The sequence below is a fragment of the Narcine bancroftii genome, chromosome 14 (assembly GCF_036971445.1).
Source record: "Narcine bancroftii isolate sNarBan1 chromosome 14, sNarBan1.hap1, whole genome shotgun sequence".
NCBI lineage: Eukaryota > Metazoa > Chordata > Chondrichthyes > Torpediniformes > Narcinidae > Narcine > Narcine bancroftii.
In genome coordinates this window covers 47049473-47066442 of record NC_091482.1, presented here as the reverse complement: position 1 = coordinate 47066442, position 16970 = coordinate 47049473, and the positions used below count along the sequence as shown (strand labels likewise).

Here is a 16970-nt window from a genome sequence, read left to right as displayed (position 1 = left end):
TGTGCTGTGTAACTTCGTACTCAAGGCATGCGACAAAGTTAGAGACTGTGATGAAATCATTTAAAAAGTAAAAATCATCTCTTGTGCAATTGATGCCACAGAAGATGATTTATTGTGGGACGCTGATGACAAAGCTGAAACTGCCTCATCAGGTACAGACTGGGGCCCATATGATGACTGTTTAAACAGTGAGGGTATGGATGTGCTTGCCGCCATCTTTGCTTCAGATGATGATAGAGAGCGATTTTGAAGGGTTCTAAATGTGTTGTTGTTTTCAGACAATGATACCGATTTAGAAGGGTGATAATTGTGTAATTTTCAATGAAAATCTCATTGAAAATCTGTTGCAGTCTGGTTTTTCAAGAGTCAACTTGTACGCCAGATCAGCGCGGATTGGATTTTGAGCTGAATTTCAAGTCTCAAAAGTATATCTGGCTATAGGTTGACCCCAGAGTTTTTCTGGGTTTCATGGCTTGACTTACACGCCAAAATATACGGCAGTTATTATTCTAACACTGACTGCACTCATGAAACTGGTTGATATACTAACGTCTTTCTCTCTTCACCCTAAGGCTTCTCTTCCTGAAAGTAAAAGCCCACAAAAAACGGGACGGATTTGCTTTCTGTTCATTACAAGGCTGTGAGAGAATAAAGATCAAAGCCTCCATTCCTGACACAAGCAGAGTCAGCGACTGTGTACTGCAAGCATATCCTAAGTATAGTCAGATGCCAATTGTTGACGTCCCCATGCCAAAGAAATTACCAACTGCACAGCTGGTGAGTTGCTCTGTCACTGTCTGTTCCTTAACCCTCCGACTCTCAAGTTACTGCTGTGGGAATGAAGTACCTTTGAACTTCTTGCTCAAGTTCTGTTATCACACCTGGACAAATCAGATAATCATAGAAAGTTGAGCTAGAAGTTTGATACCAACCCACTGCGCATAACCTTTCTGGGGGACTGTTAAATGCGTCCTAGAGATTCTCAATCTATCACAAGAGGATTTGAAGGCAGTCATACAAAAGTCTTACTGTCATGCACTTGGCAAGACTGTCCAAGTGACATGGTATACAGTTTTAATCTTTGTATAGAAGAAAGGATACAGAAGAAGAGGGAATGCAGCAAAGGTTCATTAGATTGGGTCATGGTTTGCCATACAGTGAAACCTCGTTAGAATGCGATTCGTTAATCCGCGGAATCACTTATAGCGCGGGTGTCTGTGGACCCCAAATTTTGCGAATAAGTTGATTAAAAATCAGAATCCCAATATTAAAAGAATGCACTTCCTTTCTTTCATTGAAATTGTTAGTTATAGAGAGTGGATCCTTAGAAAACTAGTAATATTTGGGTTTGATTATCCATGGGCACTCTGACATATATGCATCTGTTCCACAACTCAGCTGTAACGCGGTATGAAATCTTGGACCCCAACTACCGCGTTATAAGGAGATTTTACTGTATTAGGTTGGAGAGACTAGGCCTGCAGAATGGCTATGCTATTGTGTAGAGTTTAAAAGAGGAGGTTGCAATATTGACAGGCAAGATGCAGGGAGCCTATTTTTCCTAGCTATGACATCAAGGACCAGAGGTTACAGTTTCAGAAAGAAGGACAGGCCATTCAGGACGGAGAAGACTTATCTCTTCACAAAGGTGGTGAACCCTTGGAATTCTCTACGCTGGAGAACTCTGCCATTGATTTTACTTAAAACAGAGATTGACAAATTTCTGGATATTAGGGAAATCAATGGATCTGGAGAATTGGTGTTGATCAATCCACAAAATTTGTCAACTTTGGCTTGCTGTAAGGCACACAAAGAGGTGAACTTTTGTGTACTTCAAATCACTTTACTCAAGCAGCCGAGAAACAACGCTGGCTTCAACAACTCCTGTGGTGTCCAACAGCTCGTTCCTCAATCAAGGATAGGCCTCTTTCACTTTGGGTTTACACTCAGTGAGAAACCATAAAATGAAAGCAACATAAAGGAAGGCCTGTGGGTCACTGGTGAATGTGCAAGTCACTTAGAAGTTGACCTCCAGCCTGAGGTGGAACAGCATTTAGCCAGAATGAAGTAGCCATCACAATGAAAGCATCTCACTACTAACATACTACAGAGCTACAAGATGTTGTGCTTTTCATTGTGTGAAATAAATTGAATAACGTTTTTACAGTTTGATTTTCTCTTCATATAGAGCAACAATGATCACTTCATAGAGGTCAAACTTGAATCCTATAAAACAAGGTTTTTTCATATCAAAGAAGACTTGGCCTATTCTGAAGTGAGTATCATAAATTTAACTTTCTTGCTTAATGCCTTGATTTACTCAGTTCATGTGCCATGGGAGCTGAAACTGGGAGGCTATATAGATCTCTTGACTTCTGCTGTACACCGGCAATGATCTTCGACAAAAAAAGCTCAATTGCCTCCAATCTGCTCCAAGGGTTTACCTGGTGTTTATCATATTCAACCTCATTTACATTTGCAGTTGTAATGAGGATGGATTCTGCAACTTGATGAGGAAAGTTTGAGTGAATGGATGAAATCTTGGCAAATGGAGGTTAATATTGGGACAGATAGGCATAACATTGTGGGCTGAAAGGCCTGCAAACTAATGTTCCATAGCTATCAGTGGATTGGTAAATTAAAATCAAAGCTGTGTTTATTCCTATTCCTGTTTTTATTTCAAGTTCATTCTTAGAAATGAGTATCACTAACAAGGCAGGAAGTTTATCACTCATCATGGGTGGCATGGTTAGCTTAACACAGTGTCAGCGACCCAGATTCGAATTCAGCACTGCCTGTAACGAGTTTGTCCATTTTTTTCCCCGGCATTTGCATGGTTGTGTTCTGGGTGCTGTGGTTTTCTCCCACTTTCCAAAAATGTACAGGGTTTGTAGGGTAATTTGGGTAGCACAGGCATATGGGCCTGTTACTGCGCTGTTTTTCTAAATTAAATTTTTTTCAATCAAATGATAGATTGTTGATGAACAAAGTACAGAGGATTCGCAATGTCCTTTGTGCATGGTTAGCAGGCAAGTAGTCAAGAAACCTAATGGCTTATTGGCCTCCATTGACAGGGGCTGGAGTTTAGAAATATGGAGGTATTGTTACAATTGTACAGGGTGGCCACACTAGAAGTACTGAACGCAATTTTTGTGCCTTTGTTTAAGCAATGCGGTAGTAATAGCGTGCATGTGCAGGTGTGTTACGTGTCAGTCTATGGGTGATGGATCTCAGATGCAGGAGGAGAGTGAGAGAGTCAGGATCACCCGTGTGGCAGTAAGACAATGAGAGGGTCAGAGGGGTTTAGTCGGGTGGTGTTTGGGGAGTTGCAATCTTGTGTCTAGTGAATAATAAAGAAAGTCGACTTCATGGGGTGCTGAAATGAGTGATTCTTTATTTGTTTGTAAGGTGTGGTCTTATTGACCTGATGGCGCTTTTGATGCTGAGCATTACATCACTGTGGAGGGATAGTTGCCATAATTGAGTAATTTTGTGTGTTTTCTAACTTACGGGCGTGTGTAAAAAAATGGATCGCCTGTTTACATTAGCAATTTGGATGTCGGAGGTATGACAAGTAAATTCGCAGATGATGTGAAAATCGATGTGTCAAACAAACAGTGCGACATAGTCCAGTTAGCAAACGCTGTGATGGCATCAGTGACCCGGGTTCAAATCCCACGTGGTCTGTAAGGAATTTGTACGTTCTCCTCGTGTCTGCATGGGTCCCCTCTCAGATATTGGTATCAGATCAGAGATCCTATTCAAAGGAGATTCTAGACTTGTGGTTTAGGAAGCAATTGGAAAGGTTGTAAGTCTTTATTAATTGTATAATTTTTATTTTTCAATATTTCTGTTTCTAATACAATGTTCAAAAATATTTTGAATCATTTTATGCATAACAGTTTTTAATGGAGATAAACAAGAAACTCTGGCAATGCTGGGGTCTAATGCCAAGATGCTGGAGAAACTCAGCAGGTCATGTAGCACCCATGGGTAGTAAAATGCAGTTGACATTTCCGTCTTGGCCCTTTGTCGGGGTTTTTTTCTGTCATTTATTTAATTTTGATAGAAATCTCCTAAAAATTTTTCTTTTGAATTTTCATTCCTGTCAAAGATTCTTGTCGGGGGGGGGGGAGGTTGCATGGACAATTCTGTAATGTCTGGTCACCATTACGTGGAGATAGCAAGATTGACAAGATGAGTATGGGCAATTGGTGCGATACAGCAAAAAAATGAGCCTCTTCCTTCACCAGCAAATTATAGAAAGAAAGATCCTTCAGAGAAAAAAAAGCTGAAATTTAATGAGTAGGTTAGACACAATCTGTGGAGAGAGAAAAACTTAGTTAATATTTCAGATCGATGGCCTCTTGTCGGAATTTCCTATATTGAAATGCCTGATTTTGTCCAATGGGAAAGCCAAGACTTACATATTAACATTCCCCAACAAAATAATAAATTGAACCTTATTAGAGGTACACAAGGTCAAGGCCCTGAAGTGGGGTGTGACTGTATCAAACCTGCGCAATTTTCTCCAAAACCGTCAACAGTCTCAAATGCTCCAGAGCTCGGGCCTCGTGGATCAAAGTTCGCATCTGCAGCCCTTCAGGATCCAAGTACGGAAGTATTTTTTCAGTCTTTACAATTGAACAAATCATTGAAAAAATAATCTAGGGCAGGATCACAGAACTTAGCAGCTGCAAGGGATTACTGCAAGGGTTAACGACCTCAGGAAGTTACTGAATTTCCACCTCTCCCTTTGATGAGAACTCGGGAAATTTTAACTCTTGGTGGTGGGGTGCTGACATGCTTGTTTTACACTGAGGGGTTTCTTTTCCATTAATTTGACGGTGTATTGGAGAGGTTCATCCATTTTAAATTTAGAGATAACAGGCCCTTTCAGCCCACACCACCTACATGATCAATTCAAATACTGACTCTGCACGTCTTCTGGATGTGGGAGGAAATTGGAGAAAATCTACACGAACACAGGAGGAGCATCCAAACTCCTTACATTCAGGGATGGACTAGAACTCGGGCCACAAGCCCTGAAATAGTGTTGTGCTAACTGTGACAACCAAAAATAATCCTAGATGGTTCTGTCAAATCTTGATGAAGAACATCTTGAGCACAGATGACTCGGGCATTGATAGTGTAACTTTACATTTTCCCCAGTCATTTCACTTGCCTGCTAGGACCTTCTATCTGTAATGGGGCCTATGCATTCAACAGTATCTTCTATTTCCTCTCGGCAGGTGGACGGGAAGAAGTATTTCCATTCCATTGATGGCATGCAGATCATTGTCATAGATGGGAAGTCTGGAAAGGTGGTGGATAACAGAAGTTTCAGACGTGCTATCTTGCAAGGAATTCCAATCCATGTCGAGAATTATGTGGCAAACATAAAGAACAAGTGAGTCACTGGAATAATTCCAGCTTCCCCCATCGTGGAGCAGTGAGACTAAGGAACTCTGGAGTATTGGACTAGTTCCCAAGGGAAGCTCATGCTGTGAAGAGAACAGCACAGTAAATAGATATCCTTTATTTACCGCCTCTGGGAACTGAGCTCCAGAATGTGGAAGTAAACCCTCCAGAGTGAACTCAATTCACACCACTCTATTGTAGGCTCTGACTTTAACTCAGCAAGTGGGAACAGGGTGCCCCAGAACACAGTCACTTGTCTCTGCACTGCCTCCAGAGATGAAACTGTTTTGAGGTCAACTCGGACTAAAATGAGAAAGAGGATTTCTTACGATCTATTGATATTCTGACAAGGAGTCGTAATAAATTTAGGGTTTAATGTTTCAAGTAACAAAAATGAAGCTTTCTCTTCACCCCATCAGAGATAAAATGCATCTTGGCCCACCTCTTTTCTAAATGTTGTCTCGTTCACTATAAAACCATAGATCACGACAGCACAGAAGCAGACCCTACATCGCATCTAGTCTGTACCAATTACTTAGCCTCCACGCCCCTCCCATCCAGATACCTGTCCAAATTTTTCTGAAATGTCAAAATTGAGCCTGCAATTCAGCTAGCAACTCGTTTCACCCTCCCACCACTCTGAGTGAAGAAATCCCCCAAATATTCGTATATGTCCTCTAGTTCTTGCCTCACCTGGTATTGCAGAAGGATCTTGATAGATTGGGCCGAGGAATGGTTGATGAAATTTAATGCAGAGAAATGTGAGGTGTTGCATTTTGGGTGGTCTAATATGGTTAGGACCCACACAGTGAATGGTAGGGACTGGGAGTGTTGTCGAGCAGAGGAATTGAGGAGTATAGCTACATGGTACCTTGAAAGTGGTGTCACAGACAGGGTGGTCAAAAAAAGCTTTCAGTGCATTGGCATTCCTCAGTCAGAGCTGGGAGATCATATGCAGTTGTGTAAGGTCCCCACTTGTAGTATTGTGCTCCGGTTTGACCAATGTACAGTTGGAAATATGTTGTCAAGCTGGAGAGGGTGCAGAGAAGATTTAAAAGTATGTTGCCAGGACTAGGGGGCCTGAGGTACAGGAAGAGGTTGAGCAGGCTGGGGCTTTATTCCTTGGACCGCAGGAGTGATCTCGCAGAGGTGGAGAAAATTGTGACAGGAATAGATCAGATGAACCTTGGGTAGGGGAATCAGTAACCAGAACTCATCAGTTTATGATATGGGGTGGGGAGGGGGTTGAAGAGATTTAAAAGGAACCTGAAGGATAATTTTTTTTATGCAGAGGGTGGTGGGTGTATGGAATGGACTGCCAGAAGAGGTGGTTGAGGCAAATACTATTGCAATGTTTTAAGAAATATTTAGGCAGATACATGGATAGGATGGATTTAGAGCAGTGGTTCTCAACCTTTTTTTTCCACTCACATCCCACCTTAAGGCATAGGTGCTCTGTGGTTAGTAAGGGATTACAAAAGGTGTGGTGTGGGTGGAAAGAAAAAGGTTCCGAACTTCTGATTTAGAGGGATAAGATCCAAATGCAGGAAGGACTAGTGCAGGTGGGACATTTTGATCAGCGTGGGCAGGTATTTTTCCATTCCAGCCACACTGTGCCGCAAATTGAAATAAATGTTGAGCTTGATGTTGCGGATTGTTTTTGTGTAATTAATTTTATTGGAAAGTATTTTAAGTTCTATTTGTTTGAGGATTATAAGTGAGATATTTCTATTGACAGCTCCGTTGCTCTAGTGACGTGCAAAGGAAGGCCAACTTCGGGAAGACCTTGGATCAAAGTGCTGGCACAGCTTGGAGCCACTGATATAAAACTGAATGGTAATTTTTGGAGGGGCTTTATACTATTATTGTGTGTTTGTTCAGCATTATTTCCCCATCTGTTACCAGGTCTGGAGTGCTTAATAGAACTTTGCAGCACAATATGGGCCTTTCTGCCCACAATGTTGTGCTGACCAATATAAACTAATGAGCAAACTAAACCTTCCCTACCTCTCACCTATAACGCTCTATTTTTCTTACATCCCTATTGTTCCATTCTCCACCACGACCCCTGGTCTGCATTCCAGGCACCTGCCATTCTCTGGGTAAAAAATACTTACCCCTAACATCTCCCCTTTCTTCCCTCGCCTTTACAAATTTCTCCTCTCACCTGGGAAAGAAAACAGCTGGCTGTCCCCTCTAATCTATGCCAATTATATTCTTGGCCTCTGTTAAGTTGCCTCTAATCTTTCTCCACTCCAAAGAGAAAAGCCCTTAGCTCTGTCAATCTTGCCTCATAAGACACATTCTCCAATCCAGGCAACGTCCTGGTAAATCTCCTCTATACCCTCTCCATAGCTTCATCATCCTTCCTGTAATGAGGTGACCAGAACAGAACACAATATTCCAAGTTTGGTCTAACCAGAGTTTTATAGAGCTGCAACATTACATCACAGACCTTGAACTCAATCCCCCGAGTAATGAAGGCCTTCCTAACTACCCATCATCCAGTGCAACAACCTTGAGAGATCTACGAGTTTGGGTCCCTCTGTTCTTCCACATTGTCATTAACCATGCATTCCACACATTCAAGTTCAATCTTACACAATGCATGATCTTGCACTTCTCTGGATTGAACTCCATCTGCTACTTCTCTGGCCAACTCTGCATCCTGTCTATATCCAATTGTAACCTATGATAACCTTCTACACTACTCACAACACCTCCAACCTACGTTTTACCTGAAAACTTACTGACCCATCGCTCTATTTCTTTGATCATGTCATTCATAGATATCACGGGGGGGGTGGGGTGGGGGGGTCCTCCAGAACAGATCCCTCTAGTCACTGACCTCTGGGCAGAATATATTCCATCCACTACTATCCTGTGTTTGCTGCAGGCAAGACAATTCTGCATACTGTAAGGTAAAACATCATGAGATGGGAATGTGTAGGGAGTTACCCTGTACAGGGCAGTAACAAGAAGGGGAGGTGTCCTTGTACTCCTGTTAGGTAAAACATCATGAGATGGGACCGGAGAAGGAGTCACCCAGTACTAAGGAGTAACAGAATGCATCCTTGTACTTACAAGATAAGAGAGACATTGATGGATTGAGAGGCAGGAAGCTAGCAGGGAAAGGATAGCAACAGTTTTAGTCATTGGACAAGTAATGATATGATGATGTTCTAAACATGTATCCAAGGGTATAAAAAATCACCATTTTGCTGATAACGGCAGAATGCATTCTCCGACTAACTTTGTTAGTCGCAAGTGTTACAATCCGGTAATAAAGAACAAAGAACCCTGATTTCGACTCAGCCTGGTGTTTGTCTCACTCATTCATGAACAAAGCAGACCTAACAATACCTCCATACTTATTGGCCTCCTCCATTCCAAGGAAAACATGCATAGCCAATCCATTCTCTCCTCGCTTCTGAAATGTTCCACAGCAGCCTCCACCTCTCAATTAAACCACTGCCATCACCGTTAGCGACCTCAGTACTCCAGCACAGTCACATCAGCATTCTCAAACTCCTTGTTTATGCCCAGCTAATGGACTAGTGACCCAGATCCTACTTTTTATCTGACACCTTCAGGAACCTGTGCATTTGTATACCAATGTCCCTCTGCTCCTCAGTACTCCCAAGGACCCCAGAGGCGGGGCATACACTGAACCGATTTCAGTTTTTTTTCTGATCTAAATCTAAAATCTGTTTGGCGTGTGTCCTGCCTCTATTAGGTCTCCCAATGTAATGTGAGAAGTCTCTTACCTTGTGACTATATCCTCCAGAGTAACATATTCTGCTTAAGCAGTCATAGCTCCTTTCAGTCCACCATGTCACCTCGCTGACACCAAGTGGTAAACAGTGGACTTGACATTCCATCGTTCCATATTCTAAGCTCCAAAAATGAGCTGGGTTTCAGTGTTGTTGGCCCAGTCTGATTTCCATGATCCTATGTATCTGCCTTGAGTGTAATCCTGGGTGTTGACAGACAGAATATGTCACTCTCAACCTTGAAAATTTTCAATTAACCACAGTATCTGCAGTCTTGAGCAGCAGAGAGTTTTGTAATTTTAAACCATGCAGAAAAATCTCCCAGTTTTCACTCCAAAGCCGCCTGGTTCAAATTCAAGGCTCATGCCACCTGTTCCTGGACTCACAGTTCACAGGCAAGAGCGTTATTTTGCAAAGTCCAATCTTCAACTGTTCATTGTAGGTGCCACTTAAAGAGTGTCCTTCAGGAGATTAGGAAGGGGTGCAGATAATGAATTTAGTTTTCTATTCTATGGTAAGGAGGAGGGGTGCCTCCTCCTGGTACTACAAAGCCACTACAACCTGCAACTGACGCACACCCATATCACAGCACACCTCCCAGTTGCCCCTCTCCTTCTGCTGACATTAAAATGATTAGAGTTGGAGTTGGACCTCAACCAGTGGGCCACAGCATGTTTCCATGTGGGTCTTTAAAACTGTCAAATAAAATATTTTAAATTGGACAAAGATTTGTTTCTGACAGAGGTGCCATTGACTTGAAAATATTGCTGCCATTGCCGTTAGTGGGCCATGGAATGTTAGGCCGGAAGCCAGGTGGGCCTTAGACCAAACAAGGTTGAGAACCTCTGGAGAACAACTGATTTGGTTTTAGATAGATATAGAAGTAGGCTAATCAGCCCATCAGCTCTGCCATTCTATGATAAGATGATCCATTCTGCCCCACTTCCCTAACCCTTGATACCCTCATTATTCAGATAGCTAGCAACTCTGCCTTAAATATACCCAACAACCTGGCCTCCAGGGTAGCAAATTCCAAATGTTCACTTTTTGGCTAAGGAAATTCCTTTGCATCTGTTTTAAATGGGCGGCCATTAATTCTGAAGTTGTGCCCTACCATTAGAAGCAACTTTGCCCCTCTCTCCAGGCCTTTCAGCATTCAAAATGTTCCTATGAGGTCTTCCCTCATTCTTCTCCGCTCCAAAGAGTCGTCAAACATTCCTCACATGCTAACTCAGGAATTATTCTTGTAAATCTTCCCTGAAACCTCTCCAATGCCAGCATATCCTTTCTTAACTAAGGAGCCCAAAACTGTACCCCAAGCAAGCCTCACCAATACTTCAACACCCTTCACTTGTATCCTATTCCTCTGGATATGAATGCCAACATTGCATTTGCCTTCTTCACCAATGACTCAACCTGGAGGTTAGCCTTTAGGGTACCCTTCACAAGGACTCCCAAGTCCTTTTGCATTTCTGAATTTTTAATCTTCTCCCCATCCAATTAATAGTCGGCCCTTTTATTCCTTTTACCAAAGTGCATAACTGTACACTTTCCAACATTGTATTTCATTTACCACTTCTCTGCCCATTCTCCTAATCTAAGTCTCTCTGCATCCATTTCCTCCTCACTACCTGCCCCTCCACCCATCTTTGTATCATGTGCAAACTTAACCACAACGCCATTTATTATGTTATCTAAATCATTAAGGTACAATGCAAAAAAAAGTGACCTAACACTAACCCCTGTGGTACACCACTGCTAACCGATAGCCAGCCAGAATAGAATCCCTTTAATCCACCTTCTGTTTCCTGCCAATCACCCAATCCTCTACCCATGCTAATATCTTTCCTATAATTCTATGCACTCTCATTTTGTGAAGCTGCCTCAAAGGCCTTTTGAAAGACCAAATATATATCCACTGAATGTCCTTTGTCCATCCTGCTTGTGGTTTCCTCAAAAAAAAATTGCTGTAGGTTTGTCAGGGAAGATTTTCCCTTGAGGAAACGATCTTGACTTTGGCCTATCTCGTCATGCACCTCCAGGTACTCTGTAACCTCATTCTTGACAATCTTCCCAACCACCAATGTTAGGTTAACATGTCAATAATTTCCTTTCTGCTGCCTCCCTCCCTTTTTAAATAGCAGAGTGACCTTTAAAACTTACCATTCCTCTAGACCATGCCAGAATCTATTGATTCTTGGAAGATCAGTACTAGTGCCTCCACAATCTCTCTAGCTACTTCTTTCAGAACCTGAGGGTATCTACCCTTGGACATTTCAGCTTCCTAGGCACATTTTCTCTGGTGATCGTGACTACATTCACCTCACTTCCTTGACACCCTTAACAGTCCAGTAAACTGCTAATGTCTTCCACAGTGAACACTGATGCAAAATACTTATTCAGTTCCTCTGCCATCTCACCTCTCATTATAATTCCTCCAGCATCATTTCCTATTGGTCCGATATCTACTCTTGCTTTTTTTTAAACTCTTAATATACTTTTTTTAAATTTTGATATTATTTGCTAGTTTCTTTTCAAAATTGATCTTTTTCCTTCTTAATCAGCTATCTTACTAATTTTTCATCCCGATATGCCTATTTTTGCCTTTACAGTTGTATCATTTTTTTTCAAGTATTTATTTTTTGGAATATATCTGTCCTGCACTTTCCTTATTTCTCCCAGAAACTCCAGCCGTTGCTGCTCTGCCATTTAGTGTGTCTTGCCGATTAACTTTTGCCAGTTCCTCTGTAATCTTTATTCCACTGGTATATGGACATCTCTGATTTTACTTTCACCTTCTCAAGCTGCAGGGCAAATTCTTATCCTATCATGGCCACTACCTCCTAAGGGTTCCCTTACCTTCAGCTCCCTTCTATCAACTCTGGTTCATTGCACAACACTCAATCCAGAATTGCCATTGGCCGGTCGGCTCAGCCACAAGTTGTTCCAAGAAGCCATCTTGTCCACACTCTTTGAATTCCCTCGAGTCCCAGTCCCATCCTGGTTTCCCAACCTACTTGCATGGTTAAAGACCCCCGTGACTGCCATAACATTGCCCTTCTGACACACCTTTTTACTTTATGTTCACATTAAAGAAGCAGGCCCATCGAGTCTGTTCTGTGACTCGACATTAAGCTGAATTATGCTCACACCTAGTTCCAATTTCCAGCCTTTTCCCCCTTGATGCCCTCACTAATGAGATATCCATTTCCTGTTTAAATACTCCCAGTGATCTGGCCTCCACTGCTTTGTGTGGCAGTGAGTTCCACAGATCCTCGACCCTCTGACTATTAAGTTCTTCCTCCTCTCTGTTTTAATTGGATAACTTCTAATTTTAAGACTATGACCCCTTGTCCTCGATTCACCCACCAAGGGAAGCATCTTATCTGTATCCACTCTATCAAAACCTTTCAATATTCAAAATGTCTCTATGAGATCCCCATCATTCTCCTATACTCCAACGAATACAACCCAAGAGCTGTCAAACGCTCCCATACGCCAGCGCTTGCATTCCAGGAATCATCCTAGTAAATCTCCTCTGCACCCTCTCCAACAACATCACATCTTTTCTAAGGTAGGGGACCCAAAACTGTACACAGTTCTCCAAATGGGGTACTCTTGCTGTCGTAATTTGTAGTCCGCATCCCAACAACTGTTTGGTAGTCTGTAAGTAACTGCCAACGGTGTCTTTTTATCCTTGCCATTTCTTAACTAAACTCACATTGACTCTATATCTTCTGATCCTAGGTCACCTCTTTCTAATGATTTAATGTAATTCCTTACCCACGGAGCCATTTGCTTTCTGACTATCCTTCCGATACTCTGTGTATCCTTGGACATTCCCCAAAGACATCCATCCTTTAGCCATAACATCATTCCTGCCTTGGCTTGTTCCGTACCAAATTAACTGAACATGTATCCCAAAGCATTCTGTGACTGTCAAATTAAAACCAGTTGATAGTTAAGTTTGTTTTAATCTGAACTGATTTTTCTTGTAACATTTAAAGTCATGCAGTAATACACTGTGGAAACAAGCCATTCAGACCAACTTTCCCATGCCAACCAAAATATCCCACCCACACTAGTCCCACCTATTTACCCCCATATCCCTCTAAACCTATCCTATCATGTATCCCTGCATCTCCATGTTTTTCCCTGGGGCTCTGGTTTCCTCCCACTGTTCGAATCATACAGCGTTGTCGGTCATTTGGGTGTAATTAGGTGGCACGGGCTGAAAGGGCCTGTTACCATCCTGTGTGCCTAAAACCTAAAATATAAAAATGTCCTGCATTCCAAGGTTTAAAGCCCCAGCCTGCTCAACCTCTCCCTATAGATCAGTCCATTCTTTGTATGTATTGTCCGAGACTGGCTGCTGGTAAAAAATTACTGCAACATGCACTTTTACAGCTGTTTCTCTGCTTTTATCATTTCAGATAAACTGGTATTTGTGGGATACAAAGGAAATTTCAAACCTGAGTGGGTCAAACTTGCTGCGGGCAAAGATACGGCAAAGGTTCACGAAGTTCTCCCGATCCCCATCACAAGGAAGTTGAAACTATGAGTGGCCATGTTTTGCAACAAAGGCTGAGTACAGGCCTGGGTATATAGGATTGATCTTGGAACTACTACTGATTTTCAAGCTCTGTGTGTGGGAACATAGTCAAAGCATCTAAGATGTTGCAGTAGTACCATATAATTATCATTATGTTCATTGGTCTGTGTACATGGCTTGTTTCAAAAGCTGGTAATATTTGTAGACAATACTTGAGAAGCCTTTTTAACTCCAATCCTTTCTTGCTCCCGAAATAGCTGGTCATTTTTCGGATTTCCCGTGTCTGTGTGTTGAAGTGTTTTCAACCTGTCTTTACTCTCTGTTGAATGTCAGTTTCTATTTATTTATTAAGCCACTATAGAACACAATGCCAAGGCAACTGTGGAAGTGTATTGTACAATTTTCATATATTTTCTGTTTTGCTGTTGATTTATCTGGAAAGGTGGTTCACTTGAAGCAATGGTATTTTAATGCTGGCAGAGATTGTAATTTATTAGAGTGGAGATGTATTTCAAGAAGACTTTTGGATTAAAGAAATGTAAATTATAACCTATCATTTGAATAAATTACAAAGATTGTCTAAGTGAGGTTTCATAATAAACGTAAAGTTGAAAGGATTTGCTGTGGCTTGTGTTACATGACACTGGTTTCTATCTATGACCAAATAATTAATTGCTGTTTGAAGGTGCAGGTTGAGCACAAATTGGTGATTTTACTGGCACTTCTGATGTCGTTCACTAACTGCCTGTGGCAATCACAACTGGTATAACCCAAAGCTAGCAATAATTTCTGGATGAAATTGTGTCACTTTTGGGACTGAATCAAGCACTTTTCGTCAGTCTTCGTGCTACTGTGTCTGACGGGTACCAAATGCTATTGAGCAATTCATGTTCGAATAAAAAGTTTCTGGTCCAGAAAATGTCAGTCAAGTGAAACAAGGAGCACGCCCTTTTGTATTCTACTTTTGGAGCCCATTTAAGGACCCTCCCACCTCACAACTAAACACTTCAAGTCTCATATTTCTAAAATACTCAGATTATTCAAACTTGTAGAGATCTTTTTGGAGAATATACAGGTAATTATGGAGGAACTCTGTCAAGTAACTTTGCCTGTCAGGAGGGAGATGCTTTTCTTCAGCTTGGTGAAGTAGCCCCCCCCAATCACCAACATCCATAACACCTCAGGGGAAAAAAAAACTTCCCTATTTCCTGCTGCTTTCAGCATTAATGGAGACTTTTACACTCTCATGCCTGTGTGTTGATCTCAGTCATGGAACTGTAAGAAACAAGTACCAGGCCAGATTTGACATTCCTCAGGTCCACTTCCCTGCACTTTCCATCAAATCCTTGATTATCTTCATGTCAACTAACTAGTGATCTGTCTATCTTAGCTTATCTGTGGTTCTCAATCAGTGGGCCACTGTGAGTTTCCATGTGGTTCTTTAAATTGTTAAATAAAATACTTTAAATTAGCAAATTAATAAATTGGTGGAACAATTGATGTGATTACTGCTGCTCAGAGAACTGATGGAATGTGAAGGCACTGTCTGCAAATGGAGGAACTTCAGCTCAGGGGCTGAAGCAGGTATTTGAAACGTGTACAGTACAATGCACCAAGGGAACGAAAGAATAATTTGGACACCAGGCCCTCGCACCCAATGGATTTAGCATGATGGTTGGTCTGGATTGGTTCAGCTAATACAACTTTGCAGAATGGCACCTTTTTTATTGCTTTTGTTTCTTGTACGTTAGGTAATTAAACATTCACTAGTGGGAGATTTGCTTAATTAATGTCTGGATGTTATTTGAATTATCTTGCCAATTTTTTTTACGCAAAGAGAAAATAAGCTTAAGAATATTAGTAGAATTACCCAAAGCTTTACACCTTGGACATCTACTACCTCAGATATGATCTCGCTGTGAAGTCTGGATTTTTAAACAACGTAATTTGACTGCAGGATAAATAATGAGCTTAGATCAAAATAGTGGGATTTACAATTAGGTTTCAAGCCATTAACTGATTCTTATTTTGATAATCGTGGATTTTTTTTCTCTTAACTTTGATTATGAAATCATTGAAAAAGTTATGTCAGTGTCTCTCAAGGGAATTACCCGGTAGTACTTGATAGAGACTTCAAAGCTATTTTCAGTGGAAGCAAAACAGAAGAACTTGGTTCCTACTGTTAGAAATAGAAATACCTTAACAGAAATTGCTCGAGACAAAAATTGAGAACAAAGAACATTTATTATAACAACAATACAAAGTTGGGTGCTTCCCCTTACCCTGGGAATACACACACATACTGGGGCTCACCCAACTTTTATACAGTGAATTTCAGTATCAGAGTGCCCTCCCCCTTACATTCTTCTGCCCCCTGGATGGGTTTGGCATAGGTAATTCTTCCTGCCTACGTGCTGTTTCAGTGGACTTGGAGGACCGGGGGTATCCTGTCGGTGTCTTCTCATGTCATTATCCCCATTGTCCTTATTCACAACCTTGCCCTTGTCCCCATTCACACCTTTCCAACTCTCACAGAGCTACAGTCCCTTCATATGCAGAGTTCGCTAATCCTGTCTAGGGTTTACTAATTAAATATGCATAACTTGATAAATCTGAATGGCTTACTAATTATATATGTAGAACTTGGTACTTCTGTCTAGGGCTAGGAGACCCTTATCTCATCCAGATTATCTCAACTTCCTCCTACATTCTATTATTCCTTACCTCTCCTTATTCATACGGTGGGCTCACTGATCCTGTCGGAAGGACTAGAAGGTTCTTATCTTACATAGGCTGACTCTGCTTCCTGCATCCTAATTTCCATGCTTAGCCTGTTCATACTGGTTTAATCCATCACTCCATGTGTCTGTACTAGTTTCCCCATCTTTCATATTTTTATGTCAAGTTTACTCATCTCTCACACTACTTGCACCAGAAAAACATGGTATTAGACAGCTTTAAATGTTACTGGATCTAAGGCAGAGTTTATGATAAACATGAATCACCTCCATAACTTTACATCTCAGCCCCTAAGTATAATCTCAGGTCCCTTTTTCCCTTGTCTTCTCCTCCATCTTCTCCTTTAAATGCCATCACTGCATTCATCTCAACTCCTCCAGGTTCACATAACCAACCCCTCTCTGCGACAACTGTTCCTATTTGGGATGATTTAATAGCTGTGGCTCCTGTTTTAGATATCCCAAAATGAGACAGGTCCTCTCCAC

The 16970-nt window shown here is 41.5% G+C and overlaps 1 protein-coding gene across 1 annotated transcript in view; it reads left to right on the top strand.

Annotated features, from left to right (window-relative positions):
* LOC138749907 (cell migration-inducing and hyaluronan-binding protein-like) overlaps positions 1-14363 on the top strand; it is a 115207-nt gene extending 100844 nt beyond the window's left edge. The window contains exons 24-28 of the mRNA XM_069911947.1: positions 573-777; positions 2189-2275; positions 5253-5410; positions 7160-7257; positions 13628-14363. Of these exons, the coding sequence (XP_069768048.1) occupies positions 573-777; positions 2189-2275; positions 5253-5410; positions 7160-7257; positions 13628-13755 (676 nt within the window). The 3' untranslated portion in view covers positions 13756-14363. The remainder of the gene's footprint in view (positions 1-572; positions 778-2188; positions 2276-5252; positions 5411-7159; positions 7258-13627) is intronic.
* The last annotated feature ends 2607 nt before the right edge of the window (positions 14364-16970 follow it).